The sequence below is a fragment of the Prosopis cineraria genome, unplaced genomic scaffold (genome assembly GCF_029017545.1).
Source record: "Prosopis cineraria cultivar Desert tree isolate PC_DT_omini unplaced genomic scaffold, ASM2901754v1 PC13, whole genome shotgun sequence".
NCBI classification, from domain to species: Eukaryota; Viridiplantae; Streptophyta; class Magnoliopsida; order Fabales; family Fabaceae; genus Prosopis; species Prosopis cineraria.
Window position 1 is genome coordinate 10,343,569 of NW_026555344.1, and position 14,435 is coordinate 10,358,003.

Consider the following 14,435-nt stretch of genomic DNA (forward strand, 5'->3'; position numbering starts at 1 on the left):
CAATCTTCACCAGTAATACAATCTACAAATAACATATTATTTATAAATATTAGTTTCAATTTTTGAAACTAATAAAATAATTCTAATAATAGAATTAAAAATATAACATAATTCCTAATCTCAATTTTAATACAAATCTAGAGTTAATACTATTAAGTAAATTTTTTTAACTCCTCTTTTAATTATCAATAAACATTAATAATCTAAAAATTAACTTCTAAACTAATTTCTATTATCAAAATTTTTTTTTATTTCATAAATTCGTACCTAAAATACCCAAAAATTAAAAATTGAGTCTCTAGCTTAGAATCATAATACTATAACTATAATAATTCATTTCTCATCCCAAATAATTATCTAAACCTCAATAAATCAACATATATTTTTAGATCTAGTGTAGAATTTGATCCATAAGCTATAAAATTCAAAGATCATCAACAAATTTATACTCTAGAACATTTATTATACTATTGACAACCTCAAAAATCATATTTATTTAACATAAATTTATCCCTCTTCCAGATCTTAAATTTTTTACCACTACAAACTCAGAAACCAAAGAAGAAGGATGACTAAGAAAATTTTTAAAACACTTACTTAGTCTTAAAAAGCTTAAAATCACACCCTAAATATCCTATTAAAAACTCTTACCTTAAAACCCAGCACCGGTGAACTTGGCTCAGACGCTCTCTCTGATCGCACATGAAATAGAAGAGAAATGAAGGAAAAATGAGAAGAGAACGGTGGTTTTTAAAAACGAATATGGGTCCCACAATTTTTTTTAATTATTTTCCTCTTTCCTCTCTCTTCTTTCTTTTATTATTATTATTATTATATAAATATAATGATTACACGCGCATGCAGAAAGTTTTCTTGTTCTTCTCGTTTTGTTTGTTTGTTTGTTTTTATAATAATAATAATAATTTAATAATATTTTTTTATTTTTTTTATTTTTTAAATTAATTTTTTTAATTTTAATTTATAATTATATCCTAAGTTAGATTTAATAATCATCTCCTATTAATTTGCTTACTTCTAAATATTTTTCAAAATTTCTATTAATCCAAATTAACTATTAAAATTTAAATTGGGATGTTACAATCAAAGTCCTTCTCAAAGCAAGAGCCTAAGTCATGGATGCTGATGTAGATTTGGCTTCGTCAACAAAAGCCCATTTGAAATTACTTAGCCAATCATGATAGAAAATGCCAATAGCTATGTCATCATTTCTTATATTGTATGCCCCATCACTTTGGGAGGTCAAACCCACCCAGAATAAGCAGCAGGTGGACATGCAGAAGCAATAAATGACTGAACTCACTCCTTTTTACATAACTATTCCAATAGTTATTATGAAATCGTTTGGCTTGCTCACTAACTTCCAAGGGGATGTAACTTAATAGAGTTAAAGAGTACATTGTTCCTAGCTTTTTAGATTAGCCATAAATCTAAAATATAAAAGAGATGTCATAATTATATAAATTTGCAGCATACATGATAGAAATTCACCAACTTCAAAGCTAGAGAAATTAAGTCTATCAAATTTCAAACTCAAATTACAACCAAACCATACATATGAGACCTATGGATGAAAGAAAAATAAATGTTCAATTGTTTCTTCCTACTAATGGCAAATAGGATATACCTTAGAGCACCAATGCCTTCTATTGACAAGGGTTTCATTAGCGGCTATTGACATATGAGACTATTCTTTTACCTTTTTCTTGCAACATATATAATGCAAACATTTTATTAACTTATTGGATACTAATTAAAAGAAAATCTATTAATTAATATTGATTAATTCCTTAAATAATTATGTGTGAATGCTAGTACACATGAATACCATAGCTTTGTTAGTGATGGAATTACTTTCAATGATTAATTATAACACAATTAACATTTAAATTTCCATGCATGAATATGTTATGTTAAAATAAAATTAAAACGTAACCTATTAATTAACAATGAATTACATACTAGACATTGATTATATCAAATCAGTTTGTTAATATTATTTGATTATAAAACAATTATATTTGAATAAATACTATGATAATTAATAATATCAAATAATATTGTCACATGTGCAACTAAAAATTATACATTATTCAAAAATATTTTATAGATAACAATGATTTATACATGCTAAAATAACAATTCCAAAAGAAAAAAGGAAAAATTGGTAAAAAGGATCAAGTTGAAACCAAAATTGTGCCTAAGAACCAAAGTTCATAAAAGGATTGAGCTTATTATTTTATTCATAAAATAATTTGATCACATGACAAAAATGCCCCTCCATATTAACTAAAAAAATAAAATAAGAAAAAGGCACAAAATCAAGTTGCTAGAGCTTCGATGACCTCTAACCAGAGCTCTAATAATTGACAGTGCGCTTGTCGGCAAGTGAAGGGTCGTTGGAAAATGTCAGCAAAAAAATTCAAAACCCCTTGATTACATGTAATTATTAAGAATTTCATGTAAACTCAGTAACCAAAGGGTGTAAGGCTTCTGGCTTAAACGATTACATGTAATCTCTAGCAGATTACATGTAAATCAAACACACAGAGAGTACCCTGTTAGTCCCTTATAATTACATGAAAGTAAATATGGCTTACATGTAAATAAAAAATATACAGAGTACTCCTTTTCAATCCCTTAGAATTACATAAAAAAGACTATGAATTATATGTAAATTAATATGTGAAGAAATTCTCGAGCACAACTAAGGAATGATTTACATGTATTCTCTAGTGGATTACATGTAAATTAAAGACATAGAGAGCACGTACCTGTTAATGCCCCTAAAGTATATGAAAATGATTATAGATTACATGTAAATCAATATATGAAGAAATTTACGAGCATGTTTGAGGAATAATTTACAAGTAATATCTAGCGAAGTACATGTAAACCATTGTCAGTGCCCCTGAATTACATGAAATGACTATGAATTATATAAAATGACTAAGCTAGAAACTTTGCACCCTAAACCAAATCCCTTACACCCAAACCAGAGGCTTTGCACTTAAGCTGTGCCCTTTGTGCCCAAATCATACCTTTTGCACCTCAAGCTATAACAAGTGCACCTTAAGCTAGAAGCCTTGTACCCATAAATCAATGAAGCAAAAATCAATGGCATGAAACATTTTTCTTACATTTTAGATTGAGTCATAAATGCCATGCTTGATATCTTTCAACTAAATTTAAGATAACAAAAATAAGTAACACAACAAGGCAAATTGATTTTGATAGCCACTGAACAATCTAATATTTACACTTTACCAAATAAAAACAATGTTATAAATTTGATTTGGAGAACAAGAAGAAGAAACTAGTCCCTGTTAAGCAGTAATAGAAAAAAAAGACTCATTATTCGACCCTTTAGGCTATACAACAACATCATAAAAAAAAAAGAAACAAGCATCAAATGCGAGGATCTATTGCACTACCACCACAATCAAAATGCTGGCTATTAACTAATAAATTGCTGTCAGCTAGACTTGAATTAGGAACAATATTTGGTCGATACATTTGTTATTTAATTAACAATGGTAAAATTAAATCAACAAAATGAGCCATATGAATTAACAAAAATTTCATATAACCACAAGCATTAACTTTAAAGTACAGCTAGAAAAGCAACATTATAAAGATTTATTTAAAATTTCCTAAGTTGAGAAAAGCATACTTATCGAAATGTCAGCAAATATGACATTTAGTTATTCATTAAACTAGGAATTCAAAGCATCAGTATAACCCAAATTATAACATAAATGGCTCATGCACCAACTTAACCTGATTTTCAAGGCCTAAACTAAAATAGAATAATTCACAACTAGAAGAGAGAAAGTTGGTTATGTATAAGAGAATAGGTTTAAGGCCTTTATCAAGTAATAATTTCACAAGCAAGTAGGTAACTAACTTGGCAGTAAATATATAAATATGAAATTCAAGAAGGGATTGCAAATTGTAGATTTCATATTCATTAATTCAATTTCAAACCATAGACCTTAGGGATGAAAGAAAAGGCAATATTAACAATGGCCAATCATTTGTAAACAAAGAAACTCATTAGCTCTTCTATGGAATCCATTAAAGATCTACCATCAACATCATTAGGGGAAACATAAAAAGGTCCTCTTATGCCTTGCCTGGCTAAGTATTGACTCATCGCTAGTTTTTTTCAATTTTTTCAAAGTAGATTTTCGTAGTTTGTTATTCTCATTTTCATTTTTCCTTCTAGTTAAAGCTACATCTTCCCCTTCCATCTCTTTCGAAGATTCTAAATCTTTAGAAGTGTTTTGCATCTCAGCAATGATTTTGGATGTTGTCTCGGCAACTACAATAGCCTATCTTGTAAGAGGAAAAAAATCATAAATAAAAACACATTATCTATGACTTAATATCTCATACAATACCATATAAAAGTACAACAATCATCAAAACGTCATCAACAAAACCAACAACATTTCAAATTTTCATCCTTATAATCTTTCAATCATCAAAAAATGTAAAACTAAAAATAATTATTCCAACAATTATAGCATAGCAAAATTTAATCTGCAAACCAACAATTACAACAAGCTCAAATTTCACAATTTCAACAAAAATTGAGCATAGAAGACTTCAAGTTGCAAACTCCCACTACAAATAAACAAACCTTACAAAATTTAAAAAACTCACATTCACAATGCAATCAAATCAAATCAAATCAAATCAGTACAAAACTTGTAGATAAATCAGTAGAATGAGTGAGGGGAAGGTGTGACTAAAAACTTGTAGATTGCAAAGAAAAGCCAAGGCAACAGTTGATGAGCAATTAGGAAGAATATGCTTCACTAGTATGCATAAACGAATGTAAAAGAAATGAAGTTTAATTTCAATCATTTCAGGAGGAGCATGTGCATTCAAGTCTTACATTCAATGAAATTATATATAATCTGATTTTTCTTCAATTGTTTTATTTCTTTTCATAATTCATACTCCTTTTATGAATTCATTTTCTTTGCATTAAGTAATTACTTAGTTAGCTAAATCTATTACTCACCTGAATCGAGTAGGGAAGGAGAGAGAGAAGCTATGTTGAATCATTTGTGACAAACCCACAAGGATGAATTAGAGTCAATGCTGAATGTTGAGGGCGAAGAGAAAGATGAAGGAAATGAGAAGCAGGTTGCCAGAAATCATCTCCTATCTATATGCTTTTCTCCCAGCATTTTGGTCATTTCCCTTCATCCTTTTTTAAATTTTTTAAATAAATTAACAGGCTTGATTCTTTTATGAACTTTGGTCCTTATGTACAATTTTGATTCCAATCCGTTTCTTTTTACCAATATTTTCAAGAAAATATATCTTCATTGTTTTTCAATTCAAAATATCTCAGCAGTCTGATTTAATTTACTGATTGATTGATTGATTGATTGATTGATTAATTATATAAATAAGTACTTCCCCCGAGCCATTCCTCAGATTCGGCACTATACAGTGGCTTAATATCTAGCTTTTCATTCAGAAGTACACAGAACAAAGTTCTTTGTTTGGCGAAAAAGCAGAAAGAGAGGCGGCGAAAAAAATCGGAGTGTCACTCGGTAATCTCTTGTGCTGGCTCTGGTTTTCTTTTGTTGGTCTGCTGCAGCTTCTCCTTTTCTTCTATATGCCATGGAAGCCCTTTCGAGCTCTGTGTTTAACGCTAAGATGCTGGAGGCTTATTCTTCCCTCCGTTATCATCCTCCAATCGGAACTCCTAGCAATCGAACTGTGTCACTGAAACTCACCGAGCATTCACGATTTGTTGGCCTCCGTGCTTTCTCTCTCGCACCCGAGGTTCCCAGCGAAGGCGAAGATGGGAAGGCTGTAAATAATGGCTTCGGTATAATTTCTCCAGAAAGTTTTCCTGAGGTAATTTTATTTATTTATTTATACAGTTTTCGATCAACTTAGCTTGTACGCAACTATTTGTCCGTGAAAGGCTATTTTGATTCCCAAAATTTATTCTTTTGGTTGGTATTGAACTGCTCTTGGTTGACATAAGGGCTATGTTTTCGTAGTAGAATCGAAGAAGATCCCCGCTGTTCGCTAAACCTTTATATTTAAGGGTACGGTTAGCAGTAAGGTGTCTAAGTTCCATGTGATTATTTTATTAGTAAAGGCTTATGCCTTTGCATTAAAAAAAAAAAAAACCAGCGAGCCATTCCATTTAATGTTTCGGTGAGATATGGGACAGTCTGATCTACATATTTATATTCATCTTGCTCATGATTTACGGAACTTAAAGGAAAACCAATGCCTCCTATACATTTGCATGCATCGTGTAAGCATGGCAAGTCCCTGCAGTTCTGTGCACAATTGCTAAGATCTTGGTGTAGTCTGGTTGATCAGCTATTGCATTTGATCATTGCTTTGGTTATTGTGGCTCAAGTTCAATTCTTTAGTTGAAACTGACAGATGAGAGATGCTATGCCATTGATTTAGATAAAACTGTGTAAAAAATTATTGGATGGATAATCTACATCATTCAATTCTAAGTGCAGTTTAATGAGTTGAATGCTTCTTGTTTTCTTCAACCCCATCTTCTTGTTGTCATCTGGTGGAGCCTGTAAGAGAGAATCATTTAGAGTAATCATTTAATTGTTTGTTCCTCATCCTGCAGGGTAATTTAAGCAACATTCAGAGCTGTGACAAGGATGCAGATCAGGCATTGAAAATAGAGACGCCATTGACTGTTTTCCCAGCCCCTGGCGGAAGTGGTGCAGGTAGTGGTACAAGAGCTGGACTTTTTAGAACGCCTATTTCTGGTGGTGTGCAGAGTGCTACCTCAGCGCATGGTCTGCCTAGACCAGCCTTAGCGGTGCGCAATTTGATGGAACAGGTGAGGGGCTGGTCTTGCTAGTAGAAACAAAACAAGATATCGTATATCCTGCTACAGAGCTGTCTCTAGAACTAATTTGATTCAGGGCATCCCCTGATCGATTCTGATTTACCTTTTCCTTCTTTAATTCAAGGCTAGATTTGCTCATTTGTGCACTGTAATGTCTCGAATGCACCATCGGCGGGAAGGATATCCATTCGGTTCTCTAGTAGATTTTGCACCTGATCCAATGGGCCGTAAGTCCATATACTCAACAAACTTATTTCTGTTTCTTTTGATGTGTAGTTAATGGTTTGCGTACAGAATTTTATAACTGCTTGTTTATTCATGGTTCAAGTAAGACCAACATGAGATTAAGTTAGGAAGCTAAGTCCTAAGAGTTGGAGAAATGAGAGAACTGAAATAAGTTTCCTTAATTCTAGTTTGTGTCGGTAGAGTAAACTAAGTGGGATAAACGAAGTTTCATATTTGGAGTATGAGCATGAACAGCGGAAGATTCCTATTTGTTCTTCAATTCTTAAACAGACCAAGATTAATATGCTTGCAGCTATTGATTTCACATTCTTGCTCTAGGAGGAATTCCGAGTTCTTACTTTTTGTTTATTCCAATATTATATGGTTCTTTATAAACTTAATTGACATTTTGAATTGCAGATCCAATATTTTCATTTTCACCACTTGCCATTCACACAAGGAATTTGTTAGCTGACCCTAGATGCACATTAGTTGTTCAGGTTTGTGGTTAAATGTTTCCTCTCAGACCTTTTATATTTTGCACCTTGTTATTCTGCATTTATGGATTTTATTGATAGTTAGGTTTATTAGATACCTGGATGGAGTGGCTTGTCCAACGCAAGGGTAACTATCTTTGGTGATGTCTATCCACTTGCAGAAGATCAACAGGTAATTTGCTTACCAATTTGGGCTATATGATCAGAATTGCACATTTGCATGTGGAATTAAAATTAGCTTCTTTTAATTTAATTTTTATTTGGATGTAAATCATGATATCTACTTGTGCTTACAGGAATGGGCTCATAAGCAATACATAGCAAAGCATCAACAGGGGCCTTCACAACAGTGGGGCAATTTCTATTATTTTAGGATGCAGAATATAAGGTTTTTTACTCTTTAAACTTGACAAATGGATGTGGCTTATGCTTGTTGCTTTTACACAATATAAGCTGTTAAGCAAACTCCACATTTTTAACTGGACCTTAATAATTGCCTATATTTGTTGGAGAGCCAATTTAAGCTAGACTAGACAATATAAAGTGCTTACACTTTTAGAAACAAATAAATTATTTTCTGGGTGTTGCATCTAGTCCACACACACAGGTTAAAACTTCCATAACTTTTTGGTATGCTTATTGCGTGCTTCATCTTTCATTAACTGATATTCTTTGTCACAGATTTTTATTGAATTTGAGACTGCCATTGTGTTAGCATTTTGCAAAATGATGCAGTTTCATAATGGAGATCTTAGCCGTCAAGAATATTGAAATGACTAAACACAAGTCATGTGGAATTAGGGATTATGAATTCTTATTGTCAGATGTAGTTATCATGTACTTTTATATCTAATTTAATCACTTCATTGTTGGCAGTGACATATATTTCATTGGAGGCTTTGGTACTGTTGCTTGGGTGGACGTGAAAGAATATGAGACCCTTCAACCTGATAAAATTGCAGTTGATGGTGGTGAGCAGAACCTAAAGGTGACTTCTCTTCTTCCTTACTTGGTATAAAAAAGAATAGAAAATCTGATTTGCATAGGGGAAAATCAATCTAACTCAAAACAAATATTTTTAGTAACAGTTATTGCCTTATAGCTGGGGACAGATAAAGTTGCAATGGTGTATTTGTCTACCTGACTGGATATAAATTTAAAACTTGAGGGTCATCTTGATAGATATTGGTCAAATTAAGGTCCGGTAATAGAATGTTACTGAAGGTATATAATGCCAGAATCTGATAATCACTATTACTGTAATAACCGTGATATTCAGGCCACCCAAAGAAAAAATAATAACCCAAATAGAGGATCTCCAATACAGGACATTTAGTAATCACAACCTAACCATTATAACATCTACACTTATTTATAATGCAAACTGAAATATAAAACTGACTTGAGGACAAAACTGACGCATAATTGAAACTAATAAGCATAACTAACGAAGGCCCAAGTAGTATCTTATCACGTTTTCATTTTATTTGATAAAAATCCAAAACAAGTTTGAGTGGTCTTTTCTTTTCTTTTCTTTTTCTTTGCTTTTCCTTGATCCTTCTCAGTCTAAATATTGATATATGAGGTTGTAGATTGAAGGGAATTCTGGCTGCCCTCATCAGATCTTCTCATATGATAAATATTAGGAGATTTATGCTGATTTTAGCTTGTCTTATTAAAAACAAAACAAGTATTTAACATGAATATATTGATATGCTATTCATGTTCATTTAATAATATTGTAATCCTGTCTGGTTTTGTGTATTTTTGCTACAACATAGCTACCAAGAATCGTATCTCTCTATTATTGTTGTTGTTGTTTTTATAAGGCTTGCTTATACTTTTACAACTATAGGAACTCAATGCTATCTTCTCAAAGCCTCTAAAGGAGCTTCTATCTACCGAGACAGAGGTAGATGATGCCGCTCTCATATCTATAGACAGCAAGGGGACTGATATCAGGGTGCGTCAAGGTGCACAGGTACATGTTCTTCTTTTTCTTCTTCTTGGTTTTTTTTTTTTAGTACAAGGCTGGGAAAACTGTGCAACGAGATAAAATTAGGTTATGTCAGAAGCCATAAAGTCTTGCACCCTGGTGGCAGGTGGTTAAAGATCAAAACATCTAAATTGTTGCAGGATGCCTAGTGGGGCGAGCATATCAAACGTATCTGTTTATTTCTCTGAATATGTGGTTGAGTTACATGCTTTTTTTTTTCAAAAAAAAAAAAACACATTATTTGGGGTTCAAACTTTTTAGCTGCAGTCTAAGTAATCTGTCTTTTATGTAGTTCAACGTACAGAGGATATCATTTGATGATGGGCAAAGTGTGGAAACATTAGAAGAAGCTAAAGCTGCTCTCTGGAAATTAGTACACAGAGGACGGGTGTACAACTTATAGAAATAGAAAGTCGAATGTGCTTCACTTTATCCTACCCTTAATATTAGATGAGACAGACAACTGAACTTTGTTGAGTTTCTGGTCTTTTATCATTTTTGGCCCTAATAATGCTGTTCTGAGTGTGTTAAAAGTCCATATTCAACATGCTTATGGACTGCCATGATGCACCATATTGTATTATATCCAGAAGAATTTTGAAGTGTGGCTAACTGGGATTGTGTTAGGAATAAGATGTTAGGAAATAATATTATGCTTTTTCAACTTATCTGAAAGCCTGGGATTTTGATGCATTGTCGGTAGTATTTATGAAAGTAATAAAGATTCCTAGTATTAATTTCGTATTATGTTGGTACTCTGTATCTGCGAACCCAATCAGCATGTCTCTCTATTGAATGTCTTTGTTATGCTTTTATGTGCAACCCAAGTGCAGACAAATGTGCGTAGAGTGGATGAGATATTTTTCTTTTTGTTTTGCTAACAAGATTGAAACTTGTAGAGGAAAAGGTAATCAGCATTATCCAATGGCTAGGCATTTGAAGAAGAAATCAGTAATAATTAAATCTTATCTCTAAATGCAGCATATCAAGTCGGATGCAGACATATTCAGCATTTTCTGTCTATATTCAAAGCTATTACTTATTACTGTTCCCACAAGTTTCTTCTTTCTATTTTGACTTACCAGAATCCCAAGTAATCAAGTCGTGTTGAACACTATAAAGCAATACTCCTTCCTACTCTACAGGTATTTAGCAAAGCATAATTGTAAGAGTTTTTATCGTAATGAAATATTATATTAAAAATATAAAGTATTTTTAATTTTTTAAAGTATAATTAATACGTTTTTTTTAAATGTCTTTAATTGAAGGTGTAATTAATGATTTTTTTAATTAAAACAACCTATTAAATAAAGGTAAACATGTCAACATGAAAATAATGTGTAATTTTATGTCATCAATTAACTTATTTGAGCATAAGTTAGTTAAAAGTGTACCAGAAGGAGTAAAAATCATTTTTCTTATAAGGAGCACATCATTTTTAACTTACTTATCAAAATCAAAACAAGTTGGTTGAAGCAATACAATTGTTTTAAAATTAAATTACACCCTTCATTTAATATTATAAGGCATTTTTTAAAATTTTATATTAAAAAAATAAGGTATTTTAAATCTTTCAGGTGCAATTAATAAGATTTTTTTAAAAATATCCTTAATTAAGGTGTAATTAATAATTTCTAATTAAGATGTCCTATTACACAAGATAAACATTAAAAAAGTATGCAATCTTAAAAATAATTAACTAACTCATTCAAAAATATAATTAAGTTAAAATGTCTTATACCACTAAATCAAGAGATTACTCTCCACTTTTGCCTCCCATAAACATGACCAATAAATATTTTTATATTATACTAGAATCTGATAAAGACGATATTTATGAAATAACCCATTAAATACTACACAATATATTAACATAATGATAAAAAAATAACATATATTGAAGGCCATGATTCCTTTCCATAACTCTCCACTGAAACTTGAAAGGATTTTTAGGCCAAAAAAAACAGAGAGAAGCTTGAAAGGATTTAAATGCATCTATCAATAGCAGAGACCGGAATAAAGACGCCTCCAACTGAACTTGTCTGATGAGATTCTGATACGAAAATATGGCACGAAAAGATTTGAGGGTAAGTGGATAACAGTGATAAAACAAAGAGTCCCCAAAGCACAAAAGAAAACGAAATCTTTCTTGGGATAAAAAGTGGACTGTTTTGTCCGAAAACCGTGACACAGCACACAGGTAGGCTGCGGAAGAAGCCAAGGGTTCAAAGAAACTCATAATTTCATAAAGGCGACAAAGAAAATGGGCACACCCCAGAACCTGTCTAAAATCAATCCCTTTCCTGAGGAAAATTTACCACTTTCTCAAACACCAAACACCCATTTTACCAATTTATCTTCCAAGCCCAATGAGCTCTGTACAATGTGTAGTAGAAAGATTAGAACTTAGAAACAAAATCCTATTTCAGACGTGTGTCTGGCCTCTGCCCAGTTCAAAGCCATAGATAGATCCAGCCATGGAGATGGAGGAGAATCAGAGCTATGGTGGATCACCAATAAGCAACATATCTCAGGACCACCTCTTCACCATACTTCTCTTCCTTCCCGTAGATGCGATTATGTCTCTATCCATGACTTGTAGGAGATTGAGAGCTCTCACTTGTTCTGATACTCTCTGGGAATCTGTGTGTAAAAGAGATTGGGGTTCCAGATGCGTCGATGCCCTCAAGTGCAGCAGTATCATCAATAATCAGCCTCAATTTCCATGGATGAGTCTCTATAAGCAAGTTTTCCTCTTAGATTCTGTTCATTGCCAAAGATTGTCTGACCCACTTCCTCAATTGGATTTTCCTACCCCACGAGCTTCTCACTCTCTCAACGTTGTTTCAGATTGTCTAGTATTGTTTGGTGGTGGCAGTGAGGGAGGTTTGTTTCTCATCTCTATTTCTATCCTCTTTTATCTTCTCTGCCTATCTTCAATAATCATAATCATGGCTTGTGTGACTGTTTTTGTTTGTCCTCTAATTTTGTGGAACTAAAGAGAACTTGTTAAGTATTCTTCTTAGATAATATGGAATGGCATCATCCCACGTATAATAACATGCTTTTCACTATATTTTATTGTCTTGAACAGTAAATTTGATTTATGATTCTTGTTTGATTCAATCTGATTATTGCAAACGCTTATTATTGTAAAAGAGTTAGGTATATATATTATGCTCAAATTTCTTTGAATCGTAGTACTTTATGATTGTGATTCTGAATTGTGAGAGCACCAACTCTATCTAGCATTCAAATATAGCCTTAGGCTGGGTATGTGTATTGGAATTATCATTTTCTCCCTCATTATATTGCTCTGTCAAAGTCTCAGTTTTCATGTCATGTATGTTCTTAGGATCAGTGTTGTTGGAATATAAGAGTTTGCTTTTCTTCCATCTCTGTTCTTCTAGTATTGACTAAACTGTAATAATTGATGTAAAAGGACGACATGTGGATGATACATGGGTGGCATATATTGGCAGTGATTTCCAGAGAATGTTAAAATGGCATAAAGTACATTCAGGCATTCCAAGTGGTAGATTTGGGCATACATGTGTGGAAATGGGTGATTTCCTTGTACTCTTTGGAGGAATCAATGATCTTGGGAATCGTCAAAACGACACGTGGGTGGGACAAATAACATACTGCAACAACGATGTTATCACATTCTCCTGGAGGTTGCTAGATGTTGGAGCCATTATACCAGCCCCAAGAGGAGCTCATGCTGCTTGCAGCATTGACAACAAGAGAATGGTCATCCATGGAGGCATGGGACTTCATGGGGTTCGCCTGGGCGACACGTGGGTGTTAGAGCTCTCAGACACAGACCACAATCTCTGCACAGGCACGTGGCATGAGATTCTGACACATCCATCTCCTCCAGCACGTTCAGGACACACATTGACTTGCATAGGAAGAAACAGAACTATTGTGTTTGGAGGAAGAGGATCAGGCTATGAGGTGCTTGATGATGTTTGGCTATTAGACATAGATACTCAAAGTTGGGTTCAAATAGTTTATGACACACCAGGAAATATGCCAGAGGGTGTTTCTCTGCGTAGAGTTGGGCATTCTGCTACAATGGTATTAGGTGGAAGATTGCTGATTCATGGAGGAGAAGACTCTCACAGACACAGAAAAAATGATTTCTGGGTATTAGATGTGAGTGCTATTCCTTGTACTGGTAAGAGTGTTGTGCAAGCAACTAGTCCAAGCACAAGCAGGGTGAGATCAAACTCCAATAGGATATGGAAGGTTTGGAGATCAATTGGGTATGAAGCTAAGTGCAGATCATTTCATCGTGCCTGCGCAGATCAATCCGGACGATATGTTTATGTGTTTGGAGGGATGGTTGACGGCGTTCTTCAGCCTTCTGATGCTGCAGGATTAAGGTTTGATGGTGAGCTCTTTCTTGTGGAGCTTCTGCTTCACTTGTAGGAAAGGAAGCCATGGGTTATTTGGTAGTGTAGTATCTTCAAATTTCTTCAGATCATGTATTGCCATTTGCTTAGCTTTGATGATGATATTGTTAGTCTCTTGCTGATGCTCACCCAAATTTGGATCCCCTGCAGTGCCTATATATACATATATATAGACCTTGAGTGCTTAGGTACAGTGTATTGGGGAGAAATAAACTTGATAAAAATAAAATAGAAATATAAAAATATCATTATTAATTTAACTTAGCTCTATAGGCATTACAGGTCATCCAAATCCGACCCTATGTCGCATCATCCATGAGCTGCTATGATAATACAGTCATAATTAAGAAGGGGGGGGGGGGGAATTTAATCGCCAATCCGATTTGGAATCAAAATAAACCCAAAAAAGAAGGGTG

At 33.3% G+C, this 14,435-nt stretch overlaps 2 protein-coding genes across 3 annotated transcripts; both read left to right on the top strand.

The window, feature by feature from the left end:
• The first annotated feature begins 5,481 nt into the window (after positions 1 to 5,481).
• On the top strand, positions 5,482 to 10,345 carry LOC129291046 (uncharacterized). Of its 2 annotated transcripts, XM_054928152.1 has the most exons (10): positions 5,482 to 5,901; positions 6,653 to 6,871; positions 7,005 to 7,107; positions 7,526 to 7,605; positions 7,697 to 7,774; positions 7,899 to 7,990; positions 8,479 to 8,590; positions 9,458 to 9,583; positions 9,705 to 9,766; positions 9,891 to 10,345. In XM_054928152.1, the coding sequence occupies exons 1-9, from the start codon at positions 5,662 to 5,664 to the stop codon at positions 9,726 to 9,728; spliced, it is 1,074 nt and encodes a 357-aa protein (XP_054784127.1). In that variant the 5' UTR covers positions 5,482 to 5,661; the 3' UTR covers positions 9,729 to 9,766; positions 9,891 to 10,345. The 2 variants fall into 2 exon arrangements, with proteins under 2 accessions (XP_054784127.1, XP_054784126.1); XM_054928151.1 differs by lacking the exon at positions 9,705 to 9,766 and having other exon boundaries at positions 5,484 to 5,901.
• Positions 10,346 to 11,772: 1,427 nt separating this feature from the next.
• LOC129291200 (F-box/kelch-repeat protein At1g51550) lies at positions 11,773 to 14,133 on the top strand. The gene is made up of 2 exons (XM_054928443.1): positions 11,773 to 12,484; positions 13,041 to 14,133. The coding sequence occupies exons 1-2, from the start codon at positions 12,076 to 12,078 to the stop codon at positions 14,033 to 14,035; spliced, it is 1,404 nt and encodes a 467-aa protein (XP_054784418.1). The 5' UTR covers positions 11,773 to 12,075; the 3' UTR covers positions 14,036 to 14,133.
• The last annotated feature ends 302 nt before the right edge of the window (positions 14,134 to 14,435 follow it).

What these genes read in the sequence shown, in the direction of transcription:
- LOC129291046 (XM_054928151.1), top strand. Translation starts at nt 5,662, where the DNA reads ATGGAAGCCCTTTCGAGCTCTGTGTTTAACGCTAAGATGCTGGAGGCT. An exon ending in GATGCACATTAGTTGTTCAG is followed by an intron (nt 7,606 to 7,696) that starts GTTTGTGGTTAA and finishes TAGGTTTATTAG; the next exon opens with ATACCTGGATGGAGTGGCTT. An exon ending in GGGTGCGTCAAGGTGCACAG is followed by an intron (nt 9,584 to 9,890) that starts GTACATGTTCTT and finishes TCTTTTATGTAG; the next exon opens with TTCAACGTACAGAGGATATC.
- LOC129291200 (XM_054928443.1), top strand. Translation starts at nt 12,076, where the DNA reads ATGGAGATGGAGGAGAATCAGAGCTATGGTGGATCACCAATAAGCAAC. An exon ending in TGGTGGTGGCAGTGAGGGAG is followed by an intron (nt 12,485 to 13,040) that starts GTTTGTTTCTCA and finishes TTGATGTAAAAG; the next exon opens with GACGACATGTGGATGATACA.